Source organism: Mustela nivalis, assembly GCF_964662115.1.
Source record: "Mustela nivalis genome assembly, chromosome: 4".
NCBI lineage: Eukaryota > Metazoa > Chordata > Mammalia > Carnivora > Mustelidae > Mustela > Mustela nivalis.
Window position 1 is genome coordinate 23,310,868 of NC_139023.1, and position 20,266 is coordinate 23,331,133.

Sequence of the window (20,266 nt, forward strand, 5' to 3'; positions counted from 1 at the left end):
CCTATTTATAATTGAGGGTTTTTTTTTTTAAGATTTTATTTATTTATTTACTTGAGATCGAGGTAGAGAGAGAGAGCGAGCACAAGTACAGGGAAGAGGGACAAAGGGAGAGGAAGGCTGAGAGGCCAACTCCCCCACTGAGCAGGGAGCCGACACAGGGCTCAATCCCAGGACCCTGGGATCATGACCTGTGCCGAAGGCAGCCACATAACTTACTGAGCCAGCCAGGCACCCCGAGTTTTTTGTTTTCTTATTGTCAGTTTTAAGAGGCTTTTTAAAAAAGTATTTTGTATAACAGCTCCTTATGAGATGTCTCTTTTGCAAATTATTTTCTCCCATTTCTCCCAGTCTGGGGCTTGTCTTCTTGTTGTCTTGATCTTGTCTTTCACAGAGCAGAAGTTTTTAATTTTAATGAGATCTAGCTTATCAATTATTTCTTTCATGGATTGTGTCTTTGGTGTTGTACCTAAAAAGGCCTCTCCTTACCCAAGGTCACCTGGGTTTTCTCCTATGTTATCTTCTAGGAGTTTCATTGTTTGTCTTTTACATTTAGGCTTATGGTCCATTTTGAATTACTTTTTGTGAAGGGTATAAAGTCTGTGTCTAGATTCGTTTTTTTTTTTTCCCCGTGAGTGTCCAGTTGTTCTAGCACTATTTATCAAAGAGACTATCTTTGCTCCGTTGTATTATCTTTGCTTCTCTGTCAAATATCTGTTGACTACATTTATGGAGGTCCTATTTCTGGGTTCTCTATTTTGTTCCATTGATATACCTGCTTATTATTATTATGATTATTGCCAATACCACATTGTCTCTATTACTATAACTTTATCATAAGTCTTAAAGTGGAATAATGTCATGTTCTTTTTGTATGGGTAAAATAACTTTATCTACTTGAGCACATTAATAATAATTATTATGTCACTATTTGACCTACGTGGTCTCTGCTTCTCCAAATTGTCTCTCTTTTGTTTTCACCTGACTTTTATGCTACAGGGTTTTCTTTCAGATATTTGGCAATCCTTGGCCATCTGCTCATATTTGAGAGCCCTGAACTGATTGGAATCTCTGGGCTTTTGACTATGGAATTCGCTGAAGGGTGATTTGGCAGGGAAGTTTTGTGGGTATCTTTAGATATATTGATTTGGATTACTCACATTCCCTAAAGAAGTATTTTCTAATTCCCTACTTGAAAGATACAGCCCTGGTTCATTTCATTCCAGAACTCATTTAAAAAAAGAGAGAGAGAGATTGGACAGGGGTACAGGAGGTTTACAATATTCAGTATATAAGATTTCTGTTAATATTTCTGGTTTGGTTACAATACTTCTGTCTTTATCTATGCCTAATGCCACCTTGTTCAGAAACTCTACTATCCATCTCTAGAGAGTAAACTTCTAGTATTTAGATAAGCTGGTAGAGAAACATTTGATCTGCTGCACAGAGTGGGAGAAAGTGATCTGAAGATCTACCTGCTCCTAAAACAGACATTACTCAGTCTTCCCATAGTCCAATTTTGCCCCCATTTTCAGAGGTAGCTGCTGCTGCCGCCAATTCTAGACCTTTCTGGGATTCTGTAATGGAACTAGGTTGTTGCTTCTGAGCTTTCTCTCTGCAGGTTTAGTAATTCGGTCTAGGTCAGCTCTCTGAGTCAATTACCACTCATTCACTATTCTCTAGTTTCTAGACCTTGTTGCCTGTTTCCTCTCTTGTTCTTTCTATCTCTTGTGTCTCTTTTCTTCTTCTTCTTTTAAAGATTTTACTTATTTGTCAGAGAAAGTGTGAAAGAGAGTGTGCACAAACAGGGGGGAGTAGTAGGCAGAGGGAGAAGCAGACTCCCCGCTGAGCAGGGAGGCGATGCCAGACTCAATCCCAGGACCCTGGGAACATGACCTGAACTGAAGGCAGATGCTTAATCGACTGAGCCACCTACATATCCCTATCTTATGTCTTTTTTTTTTTTAAGATTTTATTTATTTATCTGACAGACAGAGATCACAAGTAGGCAGAGAGGCAGACAGAGAGAGAGAGGAAGAAGCAGGCTCCCAGCTGAGCAGAGAGCCTGATGCTGGACTCAATCCCAGGACCCTGGGATCATGACCCGAGCCAAAGGGAGAGGCTTTAACCCACTGAGCCACCCAGGCGCCTCTATCTCATGTGTCTTAAAACAACCTTTTTACTAGCATTTTATAGAAATTAGAAGAAGCAAAATTAGATATGTGTGTGCTTGATCTCTTTTTCTCCAGGATGCTAATGCATTTTTCACTTCTAATAGTTTGTCTAAGATGGATGATGAGTTTGTTAAAAAAAAAAATCAGATCTCAATGATTTAAGGCTATGTTGTGCAGATACAGATTTTCCTGACTATTGAGGCTTTTTATACAAGCTGCTCATTTGTTTGCTTTGTCTCACCACCATCTTGGTAGATGGGGGCAGAAAGTGTGGTGAAGTTCCCAACAACTTGTTTTACAACTTTTCTTTTCTGGTAAAAATGCAGGAAGGAAAGTGTTAAGAGTCATAGCTGAAAGTGGGAGTTTGCTGTTTTACATTATTTATGGTCTCTTAGCCCCCAACTGGTTTCACTAGTTTAAAGTTCTAAAACCACCATTGCTTTCAATTAAAAAAAAAAATAGGGAAAAGAATGTGTTGTTTCAAAATGCTGTATCTGCCCAAAATATTTTCATGTCTATCCTATGATGATATTAATTATGCATGTTCAGATAAAGAAACTGAGGAATGAAAAACCAAGTAATCTCTGTAAGTATATAGAGCGAATGAGGATTTGGGGGGAATCAGGAAAATCATAGTTTTTTTCTTCCCCTCTTTCCAGTTGGTGGTGATGAGGAGGTGTCCACTCTTTTGAGAGGAGTTCAGTCTAGGGAGGATACTCTGGAACAGAACTGCTGTGATTTATAACAACTATTTAGTGAGCATCTACTGAATTGCCTGGCTATATGCAAAAGCTTCACATGAATTCTCAGTAATCTTTATAGTGATTTTCCTTCTTTACAGATGGGAAACAGACACTCAGGTTTAGAAACTGACTGAAATGCACACAACTTATGAATGCAGGAAGTGGGGTTGGAACTAGGCTCTTGGACTTGAAAGCTTAGGATCTTCACAAGTACAGCTTCCTTTTGGGCATAGGTTAGTAGCTTAGTCTGGTGGTAAAATAGGGGGAAATGGGCAATTACAATACTGTGTGATCGGCGTGTGGTGGAGGGCCGGTGTGGCTCTAAGAGCCTATGGAGCGGAGTCTCAGAAACTCCCTGGAGAAAATCGCCTACTGATGGAACAGTAGGAGCCAGCCAGGGAAAAAAAAGCCCAAAGAGCATTTCAGGCTGATTGTTCAAAGAGGCATTCCTATACCTAGAGGAAATCAGAGTATTTTAACAAGGGCCATTGGGAAGGAGGTGTGGCAGGAGATGGAGAAGCAGGGAGGGAAAAAAGAGGCGAGGTTAAAGAAGAAAGTGGAGAGTGAGGCCAACTAGAAAGAGCCTTTAAAATCTAATGAGAGAGTTAGTTGATCCTCAGGCCAATGCAAAACCATTCCTGACACGAGGCTCATTAAAACCTGTCCATTCCTAAGTGTTAAGAGCACTAGAAGCATCTTTTGTTTTTTTGAGGTGACTCCGAGTGGACTCTTAGATAACTCCTAGATGAGGGTGGGTCCCAAGGAACACCAAGCCATAATTAGAAGCTTCGAATTTTCAGGCCTCCCCTCCACTTCTCCAGACAGGGGAAAAGGGTGGAAATGGGAGTTGATAATCGACTGTGCCCACACGTTCCATGAAAATGCCATTAGCATAGGATTTGGGCAACTTTCTGGGAAGATGATGCACCCCAACTGAACTGGCACAGAATCTGCTGTGGTCAGCGCCCTTCCCTACCTCTCCCCTGTACTTCTTCATCCGAATGTTTATCTGTATCCTTTATCATATCCTTTAGCAAATGTAAATGTAAGTTTCCCCCTGAGTTCCCTGAGCTGTTCCAGGAAATAATCAAATCCAAAGGGAAGGAGCTCATGGAAACTCCAGTTTGCAGCCAGATTGGACAGATTTTGTTGATAACCTGCTATTTGCAATGGGCATCTGAAGTAGGGTCCAGTGTTGTGGAACTGAGCCCTGCAACTGTGGGATCTGACACCGTGTCCACATAGATAGTGCTCAAATCCCGTTAAACTGTAGGTCTCCCAGCCGGCGTCACCGAGAACTACTTGATGTGGGAAAAAACCTCTGTACGTTTGGTGACCACATACGAAGTGCTTTGTGTGAGTCCTAAAGGAGAAACACAGGAGGAAGATACAGGAGGAGAACAGATTTCTCCAGCTCAGTATGTTTCTCTCCTAAGGCTCTTCGTTTTTGGAGGGTCTTCCAAAAGACAACTTCACTCTCCATGAAGCTTTAAACTTGCTACTCCTTTCTGCCAAGAGAACCTAAAAAGGCAACCTCTTTCTACATGCGTATTTTCTCCCGGTCAAGCATGATTCTGTTTTGAGGCCTCTCCAACAGAACACCCCGGGAACACCCCGGGGGACCAGCTCAGTATGCGACCATGCCTAGATGGCATTGCAGGTACTTAAAAAACAACCAAAGTGCATTTAACTTCGTTTCCCATGAAATGGAAAGCAATTTTTGTTAATTTTGTTAAGTTGCTCCATCAAAACTATACGCGGAAACTTATAAATCAGCCTAGGAAGAGACCCTCCAGGCCCCTTTGAGCCGTCAGTACCATTCATCCCGGAGCCAAGTAAAGACTCTGGCTTGCACCGCCCACTTCCACGAGGTTCTTTTACGGCTTTTTTTTTTTTTAAATCTCCCACCATTTCAGAGCTTTCCGTGAGGGCCCAGAATCAGACTTCCCTGCAGAGGAGGTTGACTTAGGGCGGGTCCGCGCTCCCCTGGGGGCCCGGGCTTGCGGGGCGGGGGCGAGGCTCCACGAGGAGGGCGTGTCCTTGAGCCCGACCCTGTGCTCCCCGGCCCGGCAGGCACTAAGCGCTTAAAAGAAACACCCGCGTACCCAACCGCGCTTCTCCAACTTTGCACGTAAGGGCACCTCTTTGCTGGTCACCACCCTGAGGGTCTCCCTCACTCCCGCAAAATTGATTTTAGAGTCACATTATTTTAAGAACGAATGTAAATACTACATCTACCTCCACAGTGTACCCTTAGTAGTTCCCAAATAAAAGTAAAGGTTCAAATTGCCCCACTCCAAGCCCGCTGCACGGCCACGCTAGCACCTCCCTTCCCATCCCGGGCTCACCCGCGGACTGCCTAACCCGAGGCGCCCAGGGGGGAGGAAATCTAAAGCGTCGTTCAGCCCGAGGGGCGGGGCCGGGGCGGGGCCTCCCGGCGCCCCGCCCCCTCCCTCCAGACAGCGGCGTCCCGGGGGAGGGCGAGCGCCGAGGTTCCCGAGTGGCTACGGCCGGGTCCCAGTCCTGCGGGGGCCAAAGGGAAGCCCGGCGGGCGGGGGCCCGGGACCCTGACACTCCCCTGCGGACTGACCCGGTAGACGAAAAGGTAACAGCCGCCCAGGCGCCCGCCCGCCCCGGCCAGGGCCGCCTCTGCCATGGGGGCTCCCCTTGGCGTGCTGGTTCCGAAATTCGGCCGGAGCGCGCGGCTCCTTCGCCGGGACCCGGGGGGAAGCGGCCACTGCGGCGAAGCCCGCCCCCTCCTCGACGTGCTGGCACCCCCTGACGCGAGAATCGCCGCCTTCTCTCTGCGGGGGAACGTGCCTACTCGCCACGGACCCTTCCCACCCTCTTGAGTCAGCTGTGACTAAGAGGTCAGTGTGGTTTCCAAAACTAGGAGGTGGAGGAGAAAGGAGAGTCCAGATTTTCTATATTTGCCTCTGGAGAGTGCAAGAATCAGAGGTCTGGCCCCTGGGATTGATTGTAGGTGTCCCTCCAAGTACGGGGTGTGGCTTTGTGGAAACCCTTGAGGAAGACTCTGGTCTTGTGATTGGGGTCACACAGCAGGTGAGAGAGGGGTTTTATTTTTGGTTTTGGTTTTTCCGTCGGGAGCTGGGTGAAGAAGACGTCTAGTGAGGGTCTGCGGCAGAAGCAGATCTCAGCCAGTGTGGAGATAGTACCCGCTCTTTTATTCAGCTGGACTTCCCTTAAAAAAAAAAAAAAAGAATGAAATATAATTAACACACAGTGTTATATTACTTTCAGGTGCACAGCCTACGAATTCACCTGTTCTGCACATTAGTTAATGCTCATCAAGGTACGTGTACTCTTAATCCCTTTATCTATTTCACCCATACCTCCTCCTACTTCCTCTCTGGCAGCCAGGAGTTTTTCCTCTGTATTTAAGAGTCATCCTCCCTTATTATTATTATTATTATTTTTTGGTCTTGGTTTGTTTTATTTCTTAAATTCCACAAACGAGTGAAATCATATAGTATTTGTTCTTTTCTGTCTCCCTTATTTCACTTAGCATTACATCCATGTTGTTGCAAATGGCAGAATCTCATTTTTTGTGGGTATTATTCCATGGTATAGATATACCACATCTTTCTCCATTCACCCGTGGATGAACACTGTGGTTGCTTCCATTATCTTAACTATTGTAAATAATGCTGCAAAAACATAGGGTTGCATATAACTTTTGGAATTAGTGTTTCTGTTTTTTCCTTTGGGTAAATACCGAGTAGTGGGATTGCTGGATCATCTGGTAATTCTATTTTTAAGTTTTTGGTTTTGGAGGAACTTCCATACTGTTTTCTACAATGGCTGCCCAGTTTGCATTTCCACCAACAGTGCTCAAGGGTTGCTTTTCTTCCACATCTTTGCTGACACTTTTTTTTTCTTTTTTTTTCTAGCCATTGTGGCAGGTGTCAGGTGATAGCTCAGTGTGGTTTTGATTTTCATTTCCCTGATGATGTTGAGCATCTTTTCATGTGTCTTTGACCATCTGTACATCTTCTTTGGAAAAAAAAGTCTATTCAGCTCCTCTGCCCATTTTTAAAATCAGATTTTTTTTTTTTTGGTGTTGAGTTCTTTTTTGGTGTATGAGTTTATGAGTTCTTTATGTATTTTTTGGTATTGACCCTTTATCAGGTATATCATTTGCAAATATCTTCTCCTATTCAGCAGGTTGCCTTTTTGTTTTTTTGATGGTTTCCTTTGCTGTGTGAAAGCTTTTTATTTTGGTGTATTCCCAGTAGTTTGTGTTTGCTTTTGTTTCCCTTGCCCGAGAAGATACAACTAGAAAAATGTTTCTACAACTGTTAGCAAAGAAATGACTGCCTATGCCTTTTTCTAGGAGTGTTATGGATTCAGGTCTCACATTTATGTCTTTAATCCATTTTTACTTAATTTTTGTGTATAGTGTAAGAAAGTGGTCCAGTTTCATTCTTTTACACATAGCTGTCCAGTTATCCCAACACAATTTGTTGAACAGACTATCTTTTTCCTATTATATATTCTTGCCTCTTTTGTCATGGATTAATAGGCCATATAAGTGTGGATTTACTTCTGGGTTCTCTATTGTGTTCCATTGTTCTAGTGTTTATTTTTGTGCCAGTACCATACTGTTTTTATTAGGGTAGCTTTGTCATTTATTTTGAAATCTGCTATTGTGATACCTTCAGCTTTGTTCTTCCTCAGATTGCTTTGGCTATTCAGGCAGGGTCTTTTGTTGTTCCATACAAATTTTGGTATTGTTTTCTCTGGTTCTGTAAAAACTGCTATTGGTATTTTGATAGAGTTTCATTAAATTTGTAGGTTGCTTTGGGTACTGTGGGCATTTTAACAATATTTATTCCCCCAATCCGTTCATTTGTGTCATCTTCAATTTCTTCATCAATATTTTACAGTTTTGGGGGTATAAGTCTTTTACCTTGGATTGGTTGAGTTTATTCCTAGATATTTTGTTCTTTTTTGGGGAAACTATAAATGGGATTGTTTTCTTAATTTCTTTTGTGTTACTTTCTGCTGTATTCGTGTATAGAAATACAACAGATTTTTATATATTAATTTCTGTCCTGTAACTGAAATGATCAGTTCTAGAAGTTTTTTGGTGGGGTTTTTAAGGTTTTCGATATATAGCATCATGCCATCTGCAAATAGTGAGTTTTACTTATTTCTTACCAACTTATTACCATTTATTTCTTTTTCTTGTTTGATTGCTACAGCTAGGATGTTCAATATTGTGTTGAATAAAAGTGGCAAGAGTTGACATCCTTGTCTTTTTCCTGATCTTAGAAGAAAAGCTTTCTCTTTTTCACACCAATCCCTATTCTTTAATAACAAACACAAAAAAGGTTACATACACTTACTTGATCTTGAACTTGGAGAAAATGTCAGATAAAAATGATGTGCACATTTATCTAGGCAGTCACCTAGATGTGGAATCTTTAGATTGTCCTTAACTAATGTTTGAATAGAAATTTCACTTGTAGACATCCGGATAGCACTTGGACAATGATATACCTGGTACAGGTATTTCTGAGGACACACTAACAGCAACAACAGTAACATAACATTTATTGAGCAATATTTACTGTGTGCTATGTGTGATTCTAAGTGAATTACATACACTATGTAATATGAAATGGCATTCTGAATACTTTCATCCATTAGTACTTAGTTTTGACAAGCATATGAAAGAGCTGCTGTCATTAGAGCTGCTGTCATTCAGTCCCAGGAAAACTGAAATAGTTTTTCGGGTATGTAGGAGTCCACATTCTCCAGGGGCTATGAATACAGGCTGCCAACAGCTCACAGCTGTATCTTCTCTGTAGAATTCCCTGTTGATGGAAGCTGCCCTGCCAAGAAATGCCCAGGAGGTTACACCCCAAGACTCCCAGGTGTGGCCTGTGGCTAAAAGATGACAGATCCTGGGGTACCATCCCTTCTGCCTTAAAGAGGAGCCCTTTGGCCATGTCATTGGTAGCCCTTTTACCATGTGCTAGGCAGCTTCCTGTGGATCAGGCTGGGGTGGACTGCAGTTGGACCCACATCTATGCCTTGCTTTTCCCTTTTCTTTATCCTGCTTACCCTACTTACAGTTTTTACCTGAGAACTGCAAATCATTTGCAAAACAGTCGTCATCTCAGGCTCTGTTTCTGTGAAACCCAGCCTAACACAACTACTCTGCTACCCTGGGTTGTGAAATTTTCAAAGTTTTATTCTTTATTTACTAAGGATGTATTTTTCTCTGGAAAGACAGATAATCCACTGGTTTCAAACATGTATCAGATGACTTTCTCTTTTGATTAACATAATGAAATATATTATGGAAGCTTTGCTGCTAAAATAGTGCTTTATTTGGGTAAAGGAAATGATAGAATGAATGACTTCCCTGAGATGCTGTTTGAGGAATACTTTATTCTTATCAGGGATGCAGATAGCCAGCGGGGGTAATAGATCAATGTTTGTTCATTGGTTTCTTGATTGAAGAAATGGATTATGAGAAGGAAACATGTTGATAGTATTTTTAACATCTTTGTAGAAGTATAGTTGACATAATGAAAGTGTACATTCGGTAAGTTGATCCATTATATACCCATAAGCCATCATCACAGTCAAAATAAAAAAACTATCCATTAGTCCCCAAATTTCCTCAGCCCTTTTGTAATATCTCCTATCTTGCCCCCAGGCAATCACTGAATTGCTTTTGTTATAGTAATATAAGGTTGACAAAGACCTTAGAAGTCTTGCAGTTTGGGTCACTGAGTTGTTGAGCATACCGAGGCGTGAGGCATATGAAGATTTCCATGAAACTCAATGAGGGAAGTTGAAATAATTGGGAGCGGGTGCCATCTGCTCAGGGGAAAGGAAATAGATACAAAGTACAAAGCTGGACTCTGATGACAACTTTGGCATCCAAGACACATGATCCAAAGTGTGAGGCGAATGCCGATGAGGTTCTGGCAAACTTTGGGATTGGGCTAGTCTGGGATTTTGTTACAGGGTAAAGGAGGCCTTGGGAGAGTGATCCTTGTAATGCACAAACCAAATAAAACATAGAAATAAAACTTACCACCAAAGCCTGGAATTCCAAGGATAGCCCTAGAAGGGGAAATTCCTGGTAGGTGGGGCAGGTGATTTTTGTCCTTCAAGTCCTTCATCCTCTTGGTTCATCCTCTTGGTTTTCTTCTCGGTCACTCCTGACTGTGGGAGACATGCTTTCCCACTGTAACCCTTCAGCCCAGTGTGCTACCTTGTGGTGTAGTTAAATGTGGTTAGAATATTCAGAGGCCCTGCTGAAGACTCTGGCAAAAGCAACACAGAGAGAACAAAATGAGAGCAATTATTTTAGATGATCTGGCATCAAAACATAGTTTTGTTGTCTTTGCTTTATACTCCTGCTCTGCTTCTACACCGTCTCCCTAGAAATCTCCATCGGTTCTTTGAGATCCAAGCCAGGCCCCATTCTTTCTTTCTCCTCTCATTTTTTTGCTACTTTGTGGAGGATTCTTAGGGCACAACAACTGATACTTAACTTCATCTGGCCCTTGACCTCATGGTCTAGATCCTTTCTGCCCAATAGAAATATAACACAATCCACACATGGGAGCCACTTAAATTTGCATTTTCTAATAGACACACTTAAAACGGGAGAAAAGAAGTAGGTGAAATTATTTTTAATAATGTATTTTCAGCCCCGTATCTCCAAAATGCGATCCTTTCAACAGGTAATCTATATACAAATTATTGATGATATATTTTACATTCTGTTATACTAAGTCTTTGAAATCCAATGGGTGTTTTACATTTATAGCACACCTCAATTTGGACCAGCCCGATTTACATTCTGGACAGTGCCAATCTAGATATAGCATCATGGCCTGCATCCAAAATTAATTAGGTGTTCTGGGGAATAGAGGAGGAAGATGAGTTTTATTTTGGACGCACTGAGTTTGGGGTAAGCATTCCTGTGGACCTTAACAGTAGGCTTTTGGAAGTGCAGTTCTAGAGCAGCAAGACAGAGAGCATTTTCCAACTTCATTTTTCAGAGCAACATGTAACACCTTCACAGTAAGTTACCCATTTCACCTTGTTTTTTTGAATCCATACTTTAGAGTTCTTTCCCAGAACCCAACTTGCACATGAACCTGTATATCTTCTATTCCAGTCAATTTATCTCCATGGTAGATTGTTTTCTTACATGTTTACTCTAACTTATATATTTTTTCCTACATATTTTTATTGTCTCCCCTTTGGGTACATTGAAGAGAGTTGAGCAAAAGAGTGGGCAGTTTTACTTGAACATAAAGAATCATTCCACTAATGAACTAGTGTTCCGCATGAGCAATCATTCTAAATATAATTTGCTTAGTATTTTTTTATCTTCACTTTAATAACTAGTTTTAAGAGTAGCCAAAATCTGCAATATCTTATTTTTTTTCTAATATAAAGGTGATGGAGAGTAATGATATCTCCTTCAGAAAACTGTGTTGTTTTTGTTTTTAATTTTGTTTTTACAGTGTCAATATTCAGTGTTTCAAGGATATGGGGAAATGGACACTATTATCCATTGTTGGTGGGAATGTAAATTTCTCCAGGGATCATGGAAGGCAATTTGACAATGTATTTTCAAATTTGAAATGTGCATACCTTTGTATCTGAAACTCTAGTTTTAGAAATTTACTCCAGAGAGTAATTGGATAAGTGCACAAATTTGTTTGTGCAGGAATGTTGATCCTATTATAGTTAATAATTTTTATTTTTATTTATTTATTTATTTATTTATTTATAAAGATTTATTTGTTTATTTATTTGACAGAGAGAGATCACAAGTAGGCAGAGAGGCAGGCAGAGAGAGAGAGAGAGAGAGGAGGAAACAGGCTCCCTGCTGAGCAGAGAGCCCGATGCGGGACTCGATCCCAGGACCCTGAGATCACGACCGAGCCGAAGGCAGTGGCCTAACCCACTGAGCCACCCAGGCACCCCTAGTTAATAATTTTTAAAGGAAACAACGTATTTCAACAACTATTGGGTGCCTACCTATGCTAGGCATTGTAGTAGGTATGGGGCTATAAGAATTAATCAGATATAGTTGGTCCCTGTCTTCATGTAGTTTATGGTATAGGAAAGAAGGCAGCCAATTAAACGTTCATTAGTATTAGCATTGCAGAGCTAATGGTATAGAAACTGTGGCTGAAGTGCATGCAAAGGGAGCTAAGCACAGACTTGATGAGGCGGTGAATAATGGTAAGTAGAATTTTGCTAGATTTCCGCTTTAAATGTAAGTATATTACTTAGACAATCAGAAAGAAGTGTAGATTTTTAAAAATTTGAAATAAAATGAAATAATACAAGCTGGGTATAGGAAATTTGGCAGTTACAGTAAGATTATAAAGAAGAAAATAAAAATGACTGAAAGTTCTATCTTCAAGATGACAGATGGTCAGTTGTAACAATTTGGTATATTTTCCGCCATTCTTTATATTCATATTAATGTACTGGCTCTTTTCACAATGATACATGTTTCATAGCTCTGTTTGAAATTTTAGTATATTTAATATTAAAAATAATTTGAGCTTACTACTTATATATCACAGAGTGATATCACAGAGTGATATCTATTTCTGAATATTACAGTTTATTATGCTTTCAGAGCTAAATTCCTATGTGTATTTGGGGGAATATATTGACATCAAATAAAACAATTCACTTTTCTTTGTTTTTAAAAAAATTTGGTGCAATTAAATTATTACATGTTAATCATATCGGTAATTTTTTCCTGGTTTCTGGTATTCATTTGAGATTACAGGGTTAAACTGGTTAAAAGTTCATTTTTCATGAGCTCATGTGAATAATATTATGAGATCATTAGAACAGTGCTAGCCAAGATGGGAGTGTTAATTTGCTTCACATTGTACACTGTAGTTCTTAATGTCGGCAGGAGGCATAGTGGAGCAAATTTCCTTGACTTTGGTAGACTATGGTGCTGCTGTCACGAATTCCTTTTTTTAAAATAACTGATAAAAACCAGGAGAATTAAGTCAGCAAATTCTATATGTCATTCATAGTATGTTAAATAACCAGGAGAGTTTCCTCCTTATATAGGAAGCCTAAAAATGTAAACTGCTTTTCTGAGTTAATACATGCAAAATGCTTGGAATAAGTCTTGAAACATACTAAGTGCTTAATAAATTACTATTATAATTACCACTACTATTAATAAGAGCAAACAAGCTATCAGAATAAGTCTAGGAGTATTTTAGATCTATATTCAGATTCTCATCATTGGGTATGGGACGTGAAGAGCAAATTGATATCAAGATGTTGCAAGGCAGTCATACTGTTTCATGTTAATTTCTAAGACCTGGAATAAAATGTTAAAGAAACATATTCTGTTGGGATAAATGAACTCAACTGAACTGAGTTGCATTTCACCTTATAGCATTATCCTTAGTTTGTAACACTATTTTGAAATTGAATTCCCTAGGCCAAAAGTACTATTGATGCTCTTGAATAGGTTCATGGAGTCTTTTTGATGACTGTGATCCTTACTTAACTGAGTTGACATGAGATTCAACTACCTTCAGAGGGTGACTCATATCCATAATTCAAGTAGCTTTTCATCATCTAAGCAATTCTCAATTTGCTATAATGATTTTACTTACTATCTTTGTTATAATCAAATGTGTCTATGTATAATATCAGTGAATTCCATACTTGGTACTTCAGTTCTTTTAAGTAAATTTGCTTTTAAAGGTTATTTCAACAACGTTTATGTGTAAAGTTAAAATTACATAAACATAACATGTTCCCTAGACTATAGATCCTGCCCAAATTTTTGGAAGAAATTGTGTCTTATGGGGCCAGGTAGAATGCATTCAATGTAAATACACTTTGTTTTACTGAGAAAAGATTTTTAAAAAGCTGAAAACACTGTTCATTCAACTTAAAGAAATGAAGGAAAATCTCAGAGAGGTGAAGAAATAGATTTTTTCCCCGATATATGATTATTCCAATGTGTGAATAGATTATTCTAATGTTATCCATTATGCTTTTCTATCATTTTAAGCAAATGCAGGTTAACACTATAAAAGCATAATGCCAAATTATTTTTCTTATATTTTTACTCTTCTAATCCTTGTCTTAGTTTTAGGGTCATGCCAAACAAAATGGGATTAAATAAAGAGGATTGGAATATTTATATTTTGTTTTGGTTTGATGAAGTTGTTCTTTTCTTTCATTTATTTTATCCTTTGATTAAAGAAATATTTATCATTAGGGTGCTACTGTGTATTACATTTGAGGCCTGTATTTGAAATAATTGATTTTGAGTATAAATAAATTTATTTAAGCCTATTAAAATGTTTTCTGTAATTTTAATTTACTAATCTTTGAACAAACTTTAATGATCTGTTACATATATATGGATTTCTGCTTCTAAGAGATTAGGTGGACCTTCTCTGCTTCTATTAAAATTTTAATATACTTAGGTAAATTGGATTTACATTTGTCATTTTTTAGCCTTTAGAGGATGTTTTGTAAACCAGCTATAAAGTAAAAAGAGGTATTGATTTTTAGACATTTTAAGATATGAAGCATTTCAGAGTATCCTAAAAAATAAAGTGCTGTATTATAAGTATTCATCATCTTTGGCACCAGACGGTTCTAAAAGTCAATATTTTCTGTGCTTGTCAAATTAGCTTGAATCCACCTATGCCATTTTAGCCTGGGAAGATCTAACCCTAGTAAATATCATATCCATGGAAGCTCTTGTTACTAAGAGCTGAAATTCTCGTGTGGGTACAGATCGTCCTTAACAGTGAATTTATAACTTGGAAAAAGTAGTATAAACAAACATGATGGAAGTTAAATTTATCTTTCTCATGGAACCTCTTTTAAGTGGATAAATATGTTCCTGAAGGTATAAAAATAGGCTCTATATTTACTCCACTCATTATGAATCATAGACATACTATGAAGTATATAGTTCCTTGAATATGCATAAGGCAGTCAGGATGGCATTAAATGACCGAGCACTTGTAATGTACTGGCAGACATCACCAGAAAAGGTTTTCTAGGGTAGGAGGAAGTGCTGGGGGGATGAGAATTCTGATGGTGGGTGGCTTGTAGGGTCAAGCGCTGGGGGCAGTGTATCTTATGAACTAAGTAGCCCACTAGCTCCTCACCATTGCCACCCATTAACCCCCTGTGGGCTTTTTTTGTTTGTTTGTTTTGTTTTTTTAGCCTACTAACAAATTTATTTATTAATACTTAATTTATCTCTCTGCTTTTCCAAATCAAAAATATATCTTACTGTCAATCAGCACTTTGGTTCATGCCGAGTTGCCTTGATTCCAGCCAAAGCAAATAAGAGTAATAATATTCTGGGCAGCTTTATTACAGGGCATTTGTGATCTCATTAGATTTGTTGGAAATATTCAAAGTTAAAAAATCCCTGCTCACCCCTAGACCCTTTTTAATTCTTTAACTAGCTCTAGAAGTGACGCCTTGGAAATCCCTGTTCTGGCTGTTGTCAGCAAGACACTGGTAGGGTTGAGTAGTTTGTACAGAATCAGATGGGAGTAATTCAGGGAATAAAAGAATTGTAAACCAGAGAATACCCTCTCTACATTGTCCTAAAGGTAGATGTATACCTGAATGCCATGTGCATTTTAGGTAAAAATGCACTTCTTACCCAAGGTTCCCCTTGGGTAAGAAAGCCCCAAGGCGAACATAACTACATTCCTTGTGCTTTAACCACCTTTCTACGAAGTACCGGCTACCAGCTTCTGTTTGCTTCATCACCCCTCAGTGGGATGCCCCATCCACCCATCCAGCCGCCAGTGCTGATCTATATCCGTGTTGCAGCGGCCAGGAGGAGAAATGGGTTGATTGTCTGTAGTGTACTCAGGTCTGCAGCTGGGTGCATTGCGATAGGGCCACTTCACAGAGCAACCTTCAGATAGCTACCCCAGCCCGACGCCGGGGAGATTTCAGTTTGGGCAACTTGCACATGCAAATTGCACAGGTGAATAGGAATAATGGGTTACTGGTGGTATGTTTTTATTTTTGGTTTGAGTCACCTGGAAGTGAGACCCACTAATTCCGAGTTATTGAGTGTAAGCCCTGAGTTTACCTGAAATGAAAAAAAAAATTAAACTTTTTATTTTGATAGTTTTAGATTTATAGAAGAGTTTTAAAGATAGTACTGACAGTTCCTATATACTCTGTACCCAGCTTCTCCTATGTAGTCATGCTACAGTGATCAAAACTAAGAGGGGCGCCTGGGTGGCTCATTTGTTAAGCATCTGCCTTCGGCTCAGGTCATGAACCCAGGGTCCTGGGATCAAGCCCTGAATGGCCCCTCCATCCCAGGGTCCCGGTGTCGAGCCCCGACCCATCCCAGGGTCTTGGGATCAGGCCCCGAATCAGGCTCCCTGCTCCGTGGGAAGCCTGCTTCTCCCTCTCCCACTCCGCCTGCTTATGTTCCCTCTCTCACTGTCTCTGTCTCTGCCAAATAAATAAATAAAAGCTTAAAAACAAAAACCTAAGAAATTGAGATTAGTTCAACAAACACAATTAACTGCAGACTAACTGTTTCCCTGGTATTTCCACTAAATGACTTTTTTTCTCTCCTGTTCCACAGTTCAGGTAAGGACACCACACTGCCTTTAGTTGTCATGTCTCCTTAGTCTCCTTTAATTTGTGACAGCTCCTCAGGTCTTTTGGCTTTAATTACTTTTGAAGAGTATTGGTTAGATGTTTTGTAGTATGTTCATCAGGTTGGGTTTTGCCTTTTTTTCCACATGGTAAGACTGAGGTTGTGGATTTAGGGTACAATGAGATCAATAGATCTTAACCTTGATCACTTGGCTTAGGTTGTGTGCTAGGTCTCTCTGCTGTGAAGTTACAAGTTTTCTCTTTCCATACTCTGTTCTTTGGAACTAAGTTACTAAGTCTAGACCATTAGAGTTTATAAGTCCAGTCTAGGGGATCTGAGATCCATCTCCTGGAAGGAGTATTTAAGAAATTGAAGACATATGTTGAAAACACCACAGTTATTAATAAATATTAGAGATATTATGAGCCACTGTGGATACCCTGTTCCTCTTTAAAGTTTCACTTACAAATTTTAGCATTCATCAGTGGATGTTGCCTGAAGCAATTATTACTTTGGTATTGTGAAAACAAATAATGGAAACCTTATTAAAGATGGAGTCCAGAAATCCTGCAGGGGAAGTTCTCACAACCCTAAACAGGAGGAAACTTACTTTACATACCTCAGTATGAAGAAGGAAGAATTTCACCTTATTCAGCAATGGGCCAGCCATTGGGAAACTGCCGCACTCCTCCAATGAGAAGCTGTTACCACCCTGAATTCTTTGAAACAGAGCCTCTCAGCGTCTTTCTTTCCTCCTTAAAAGCAAACCCCTCTCTTCTGTTTTCTGGTCTTGCCTTTGATTCTCCATAATTTGTTTGTCCTGCATTATAATTCTCTGTAACTTTTGAATAAGCTTAATTTTGCTGATAAAATGGCTTGTTTTTTGTTTGTTTGAAAGCCAGTAGTACTCTAATGATGATGTTCTATTTTCCTCTTTGTTCCTGTAATTATAGTTCTTCTGTAGAAAGAATTGCCTCTTTTCATTTGTTCATTCATTTGTGTATTTATATCAATATGGTCTCATGGATATTTATTGACTTAGGGGTGTTTATTTTATTTACTTCATTGTTTATTGTATTGCTTAAATGATCCCAGCTCTGGCCATCAGAAGCTCTTAAGAGTTGGTTCCTGTGTCAATTCGAGGAACCATATCTTTTTTCTTCTCTCATTTTCTTTTTATGCACTTACTTTCTGGCGCTCTAAGATACTCCTCCTGGCTCTTATCTTGTATTTTTTGTGTCCTAGCCCAAGAATCAGTATTTTTTGAAGAATTGTGGATCCTCTGATTGGAGAATGGTATTTAGAAACCTAAATCTGGCCTCTTGTTGTTCTTGTTGCTACTAGAGTCATTGTTTCTAGACCCCTTCAGTGTGCAGAGCTAGCAAATGTTTGTATGTGTACTAACCCATGTATCTATCTCTATATCTTCATCTGTATATATATATTAAAATAAACATTTGTTCACACTGGTATCTTTAACTTCATTTTGTTACTAAAGGGTTTATTCTGGCATTCCCTTTTGCTTGTTTGTAATTTCTTTGTTTCACAGATTCTTTGTTTCACAAACCTGGCAGTCATTATCTACAATATATTTACTTATTTATTCAACTCTAGTATGTGTGGAAAATAGTTTCATAATTGCTGAACTGAACCTATGTGAGATACATACTTACCAACTAGAGTCCAATATTTTGTCTTTAGAATTCTGTCTTTAGCCTGATAGTATCAAAACTCTATTATACAAAGTTATTTATCCATGAAATCATGGATCAGCTGGTGAGTGGATAAACTGATACCTCTATACAACTAGGCAATAAATAAATAAACTGAATTTATAAATAATTTATATTGAATTTATAAATAAATTTATAAATATATTTATATTATAAATTTTTATAAATTTATAAATTTGTAAAAAATATCCATGAGACCATATTGATAAATTATAAATTTATTTATAAATTTATAAATTTATATTGAATTTATAAATAAATAAACTGAATAAATAAATAAAGTTTATTAAAATAAATAAATAAATAAAATAAACTGTTGATTCACATGAGACAAGCAGATCTTTAATGCATTTTGCTAAGTCAGTCAGAGAAATCAATGTATTTTGTGATTCTATTTACATGATATTGTGGAAGGCAAAACCATAGGGAAAGAAAACAAATCAGCAGTTGACAGAATTCGGAGTTGGAGAATGGATTAGCCAAGGAGTGGAATTGCTGGGTCATACGATAATTCTGTTGTTTTTTGAGTAATTGCCAAGCTGTTTTCCACGCAGCTGCACTTTTTTGCACTCCTACCAGCATGGCCAGGGTCCCAGTTTTTCACTTTCTTCACATCCTTACCAACACTGGTTTTACTTTCCTTTCTTTTTTAAATTATAGCCATCCTAGTAAGTATGATATACTAACTCATTGTGGTTTTGATTTGCATTTCCCAAGTGTCTAAAAATGTTAAGCATCTTTTTGTGTACTTATTGGTCATTTGCATATCTTCTTTGGAGAAATACCCATTCAAATCATTTATTTTTGAATTAGCTTGTTTGTCTTTTTTGTTACTGAGTTAGAGGAATTCTTTATGTATTCTGGATATTAAACCCTCTCAGATATATGATTTGCAAACATTTTTTCCCATTCTATGTGGTGTTGTTTCATTTTCTTGATAATGTCCTTTAATACAAAAGAATTTTAATTTTGATGAAGCCCAACTTATTTATTTTTTTGCTGCTTGTGCTTTTGGTGTTCTATCTAATAATCTATTACCACACCCAAGGTTTACCCCTATGTTTTCTGGTTTAATAGTGCTTAGGTCTTATATTTAGGTCATTGATCCATTTTGAGCTAACCTTTGTATATGGTATGAGGTGGTATGAGCATATCTTTCTTTTTTAGACCTTTTAAAAATGTAAACATTTTAAAGATTTAGTAGTCATATTATAGTTTTTTCTTAAAGATAGAAGACAGATGCAATTAAAAAAAAAAGATTTTTATTTATTTATTTGACAGAGCAAGAGAGGACAAGCAGGCAGAGCAGCAGAGGGTAAGGGAGAAGAAGGCTCCCCACTGAACAGGGAGCCTGATGTGGGGCTCGATCCCAGGACCCTGGGATCATGACCTGAGCCAAAGGCAGTTGCTTAACCAACTGAGCCACCCGGGCGCCCCAGACAGATGCAATATTAATGCATATTTTATTTTTATTTTTTGAAGATTTTATTTATTTATTTGACAGATTACAAGTAGGCAGAGAGGCAGGCAGAGAGAGAGAGAGGGGGAAGCAGGCTCCCCACTGAGCAGAAAGCCCAATGTGGGGCTCGATCCCAGGACCCTGAGACCAAGACTTGAGCTGAAGGCAGAGGCTCTAACCCACTGAGCCACCCAGGTGCCCCATTAATGCATATTTTAAAACCAATATTTTGGAAAAGGGGAAAAAAGGTAGGTTTGAATTTCTCACTGTTAATATCTTCCAATGAAAAACTCCCAAGCACCATTAGATTTAATTTTTTCTGGCTTATGGTTTGTCCTGATTACTTTGCTGAGCAAATTAGGTGCTTACCAGTTTCATCAGAGAGGTGGGGGCCTAATACCATGGAACTTCATGAATGTTTGTGAAGACCATCTCCTTACTATGAATGTCTCCTTTTCCTTCCCTTCTATAAGAGAGGTTTTGCTCTATGAAGATCA

The 20,266-nt window shown here is 38.9% G+C and overlaps 1 protein-coding gene across 3 annotated transcripts in view; it reads left to right on the forward strand.

Annotated features, from left to right (window-relative positions):
- The first annotated feature begins 5,361 nt into the window (after positions 1 to 5,361).
- Positions 5,362 to 20,266, forward strand: part of NMU (neuromedin U) — a 179,816-nt gene continuing 164,911 nt past the window's right edge. For 2 of the 3 annotated variants that reach the window (XM_082728667.1, XM_082728663.1), the window contains exons 1-2: positions 5,362 to 5,784; positions 6,176 to 6,227. Coding sequence is in view for 1 of the 3 variants with exons in the window: in XM_082728663.1 (XP_082584789.1) it covers positions 6,216 to 6,227 (12 nt within the window). In the remaining 2 variants the exon portion in view is untranslated. Of the gene's footprint in view, positions 5,785 to 6,173; positions 6,228 to 20,266 lie in introns of those variants that run through there. The other variant, XM_082728665.1, reaches the window with a different exon arrangement.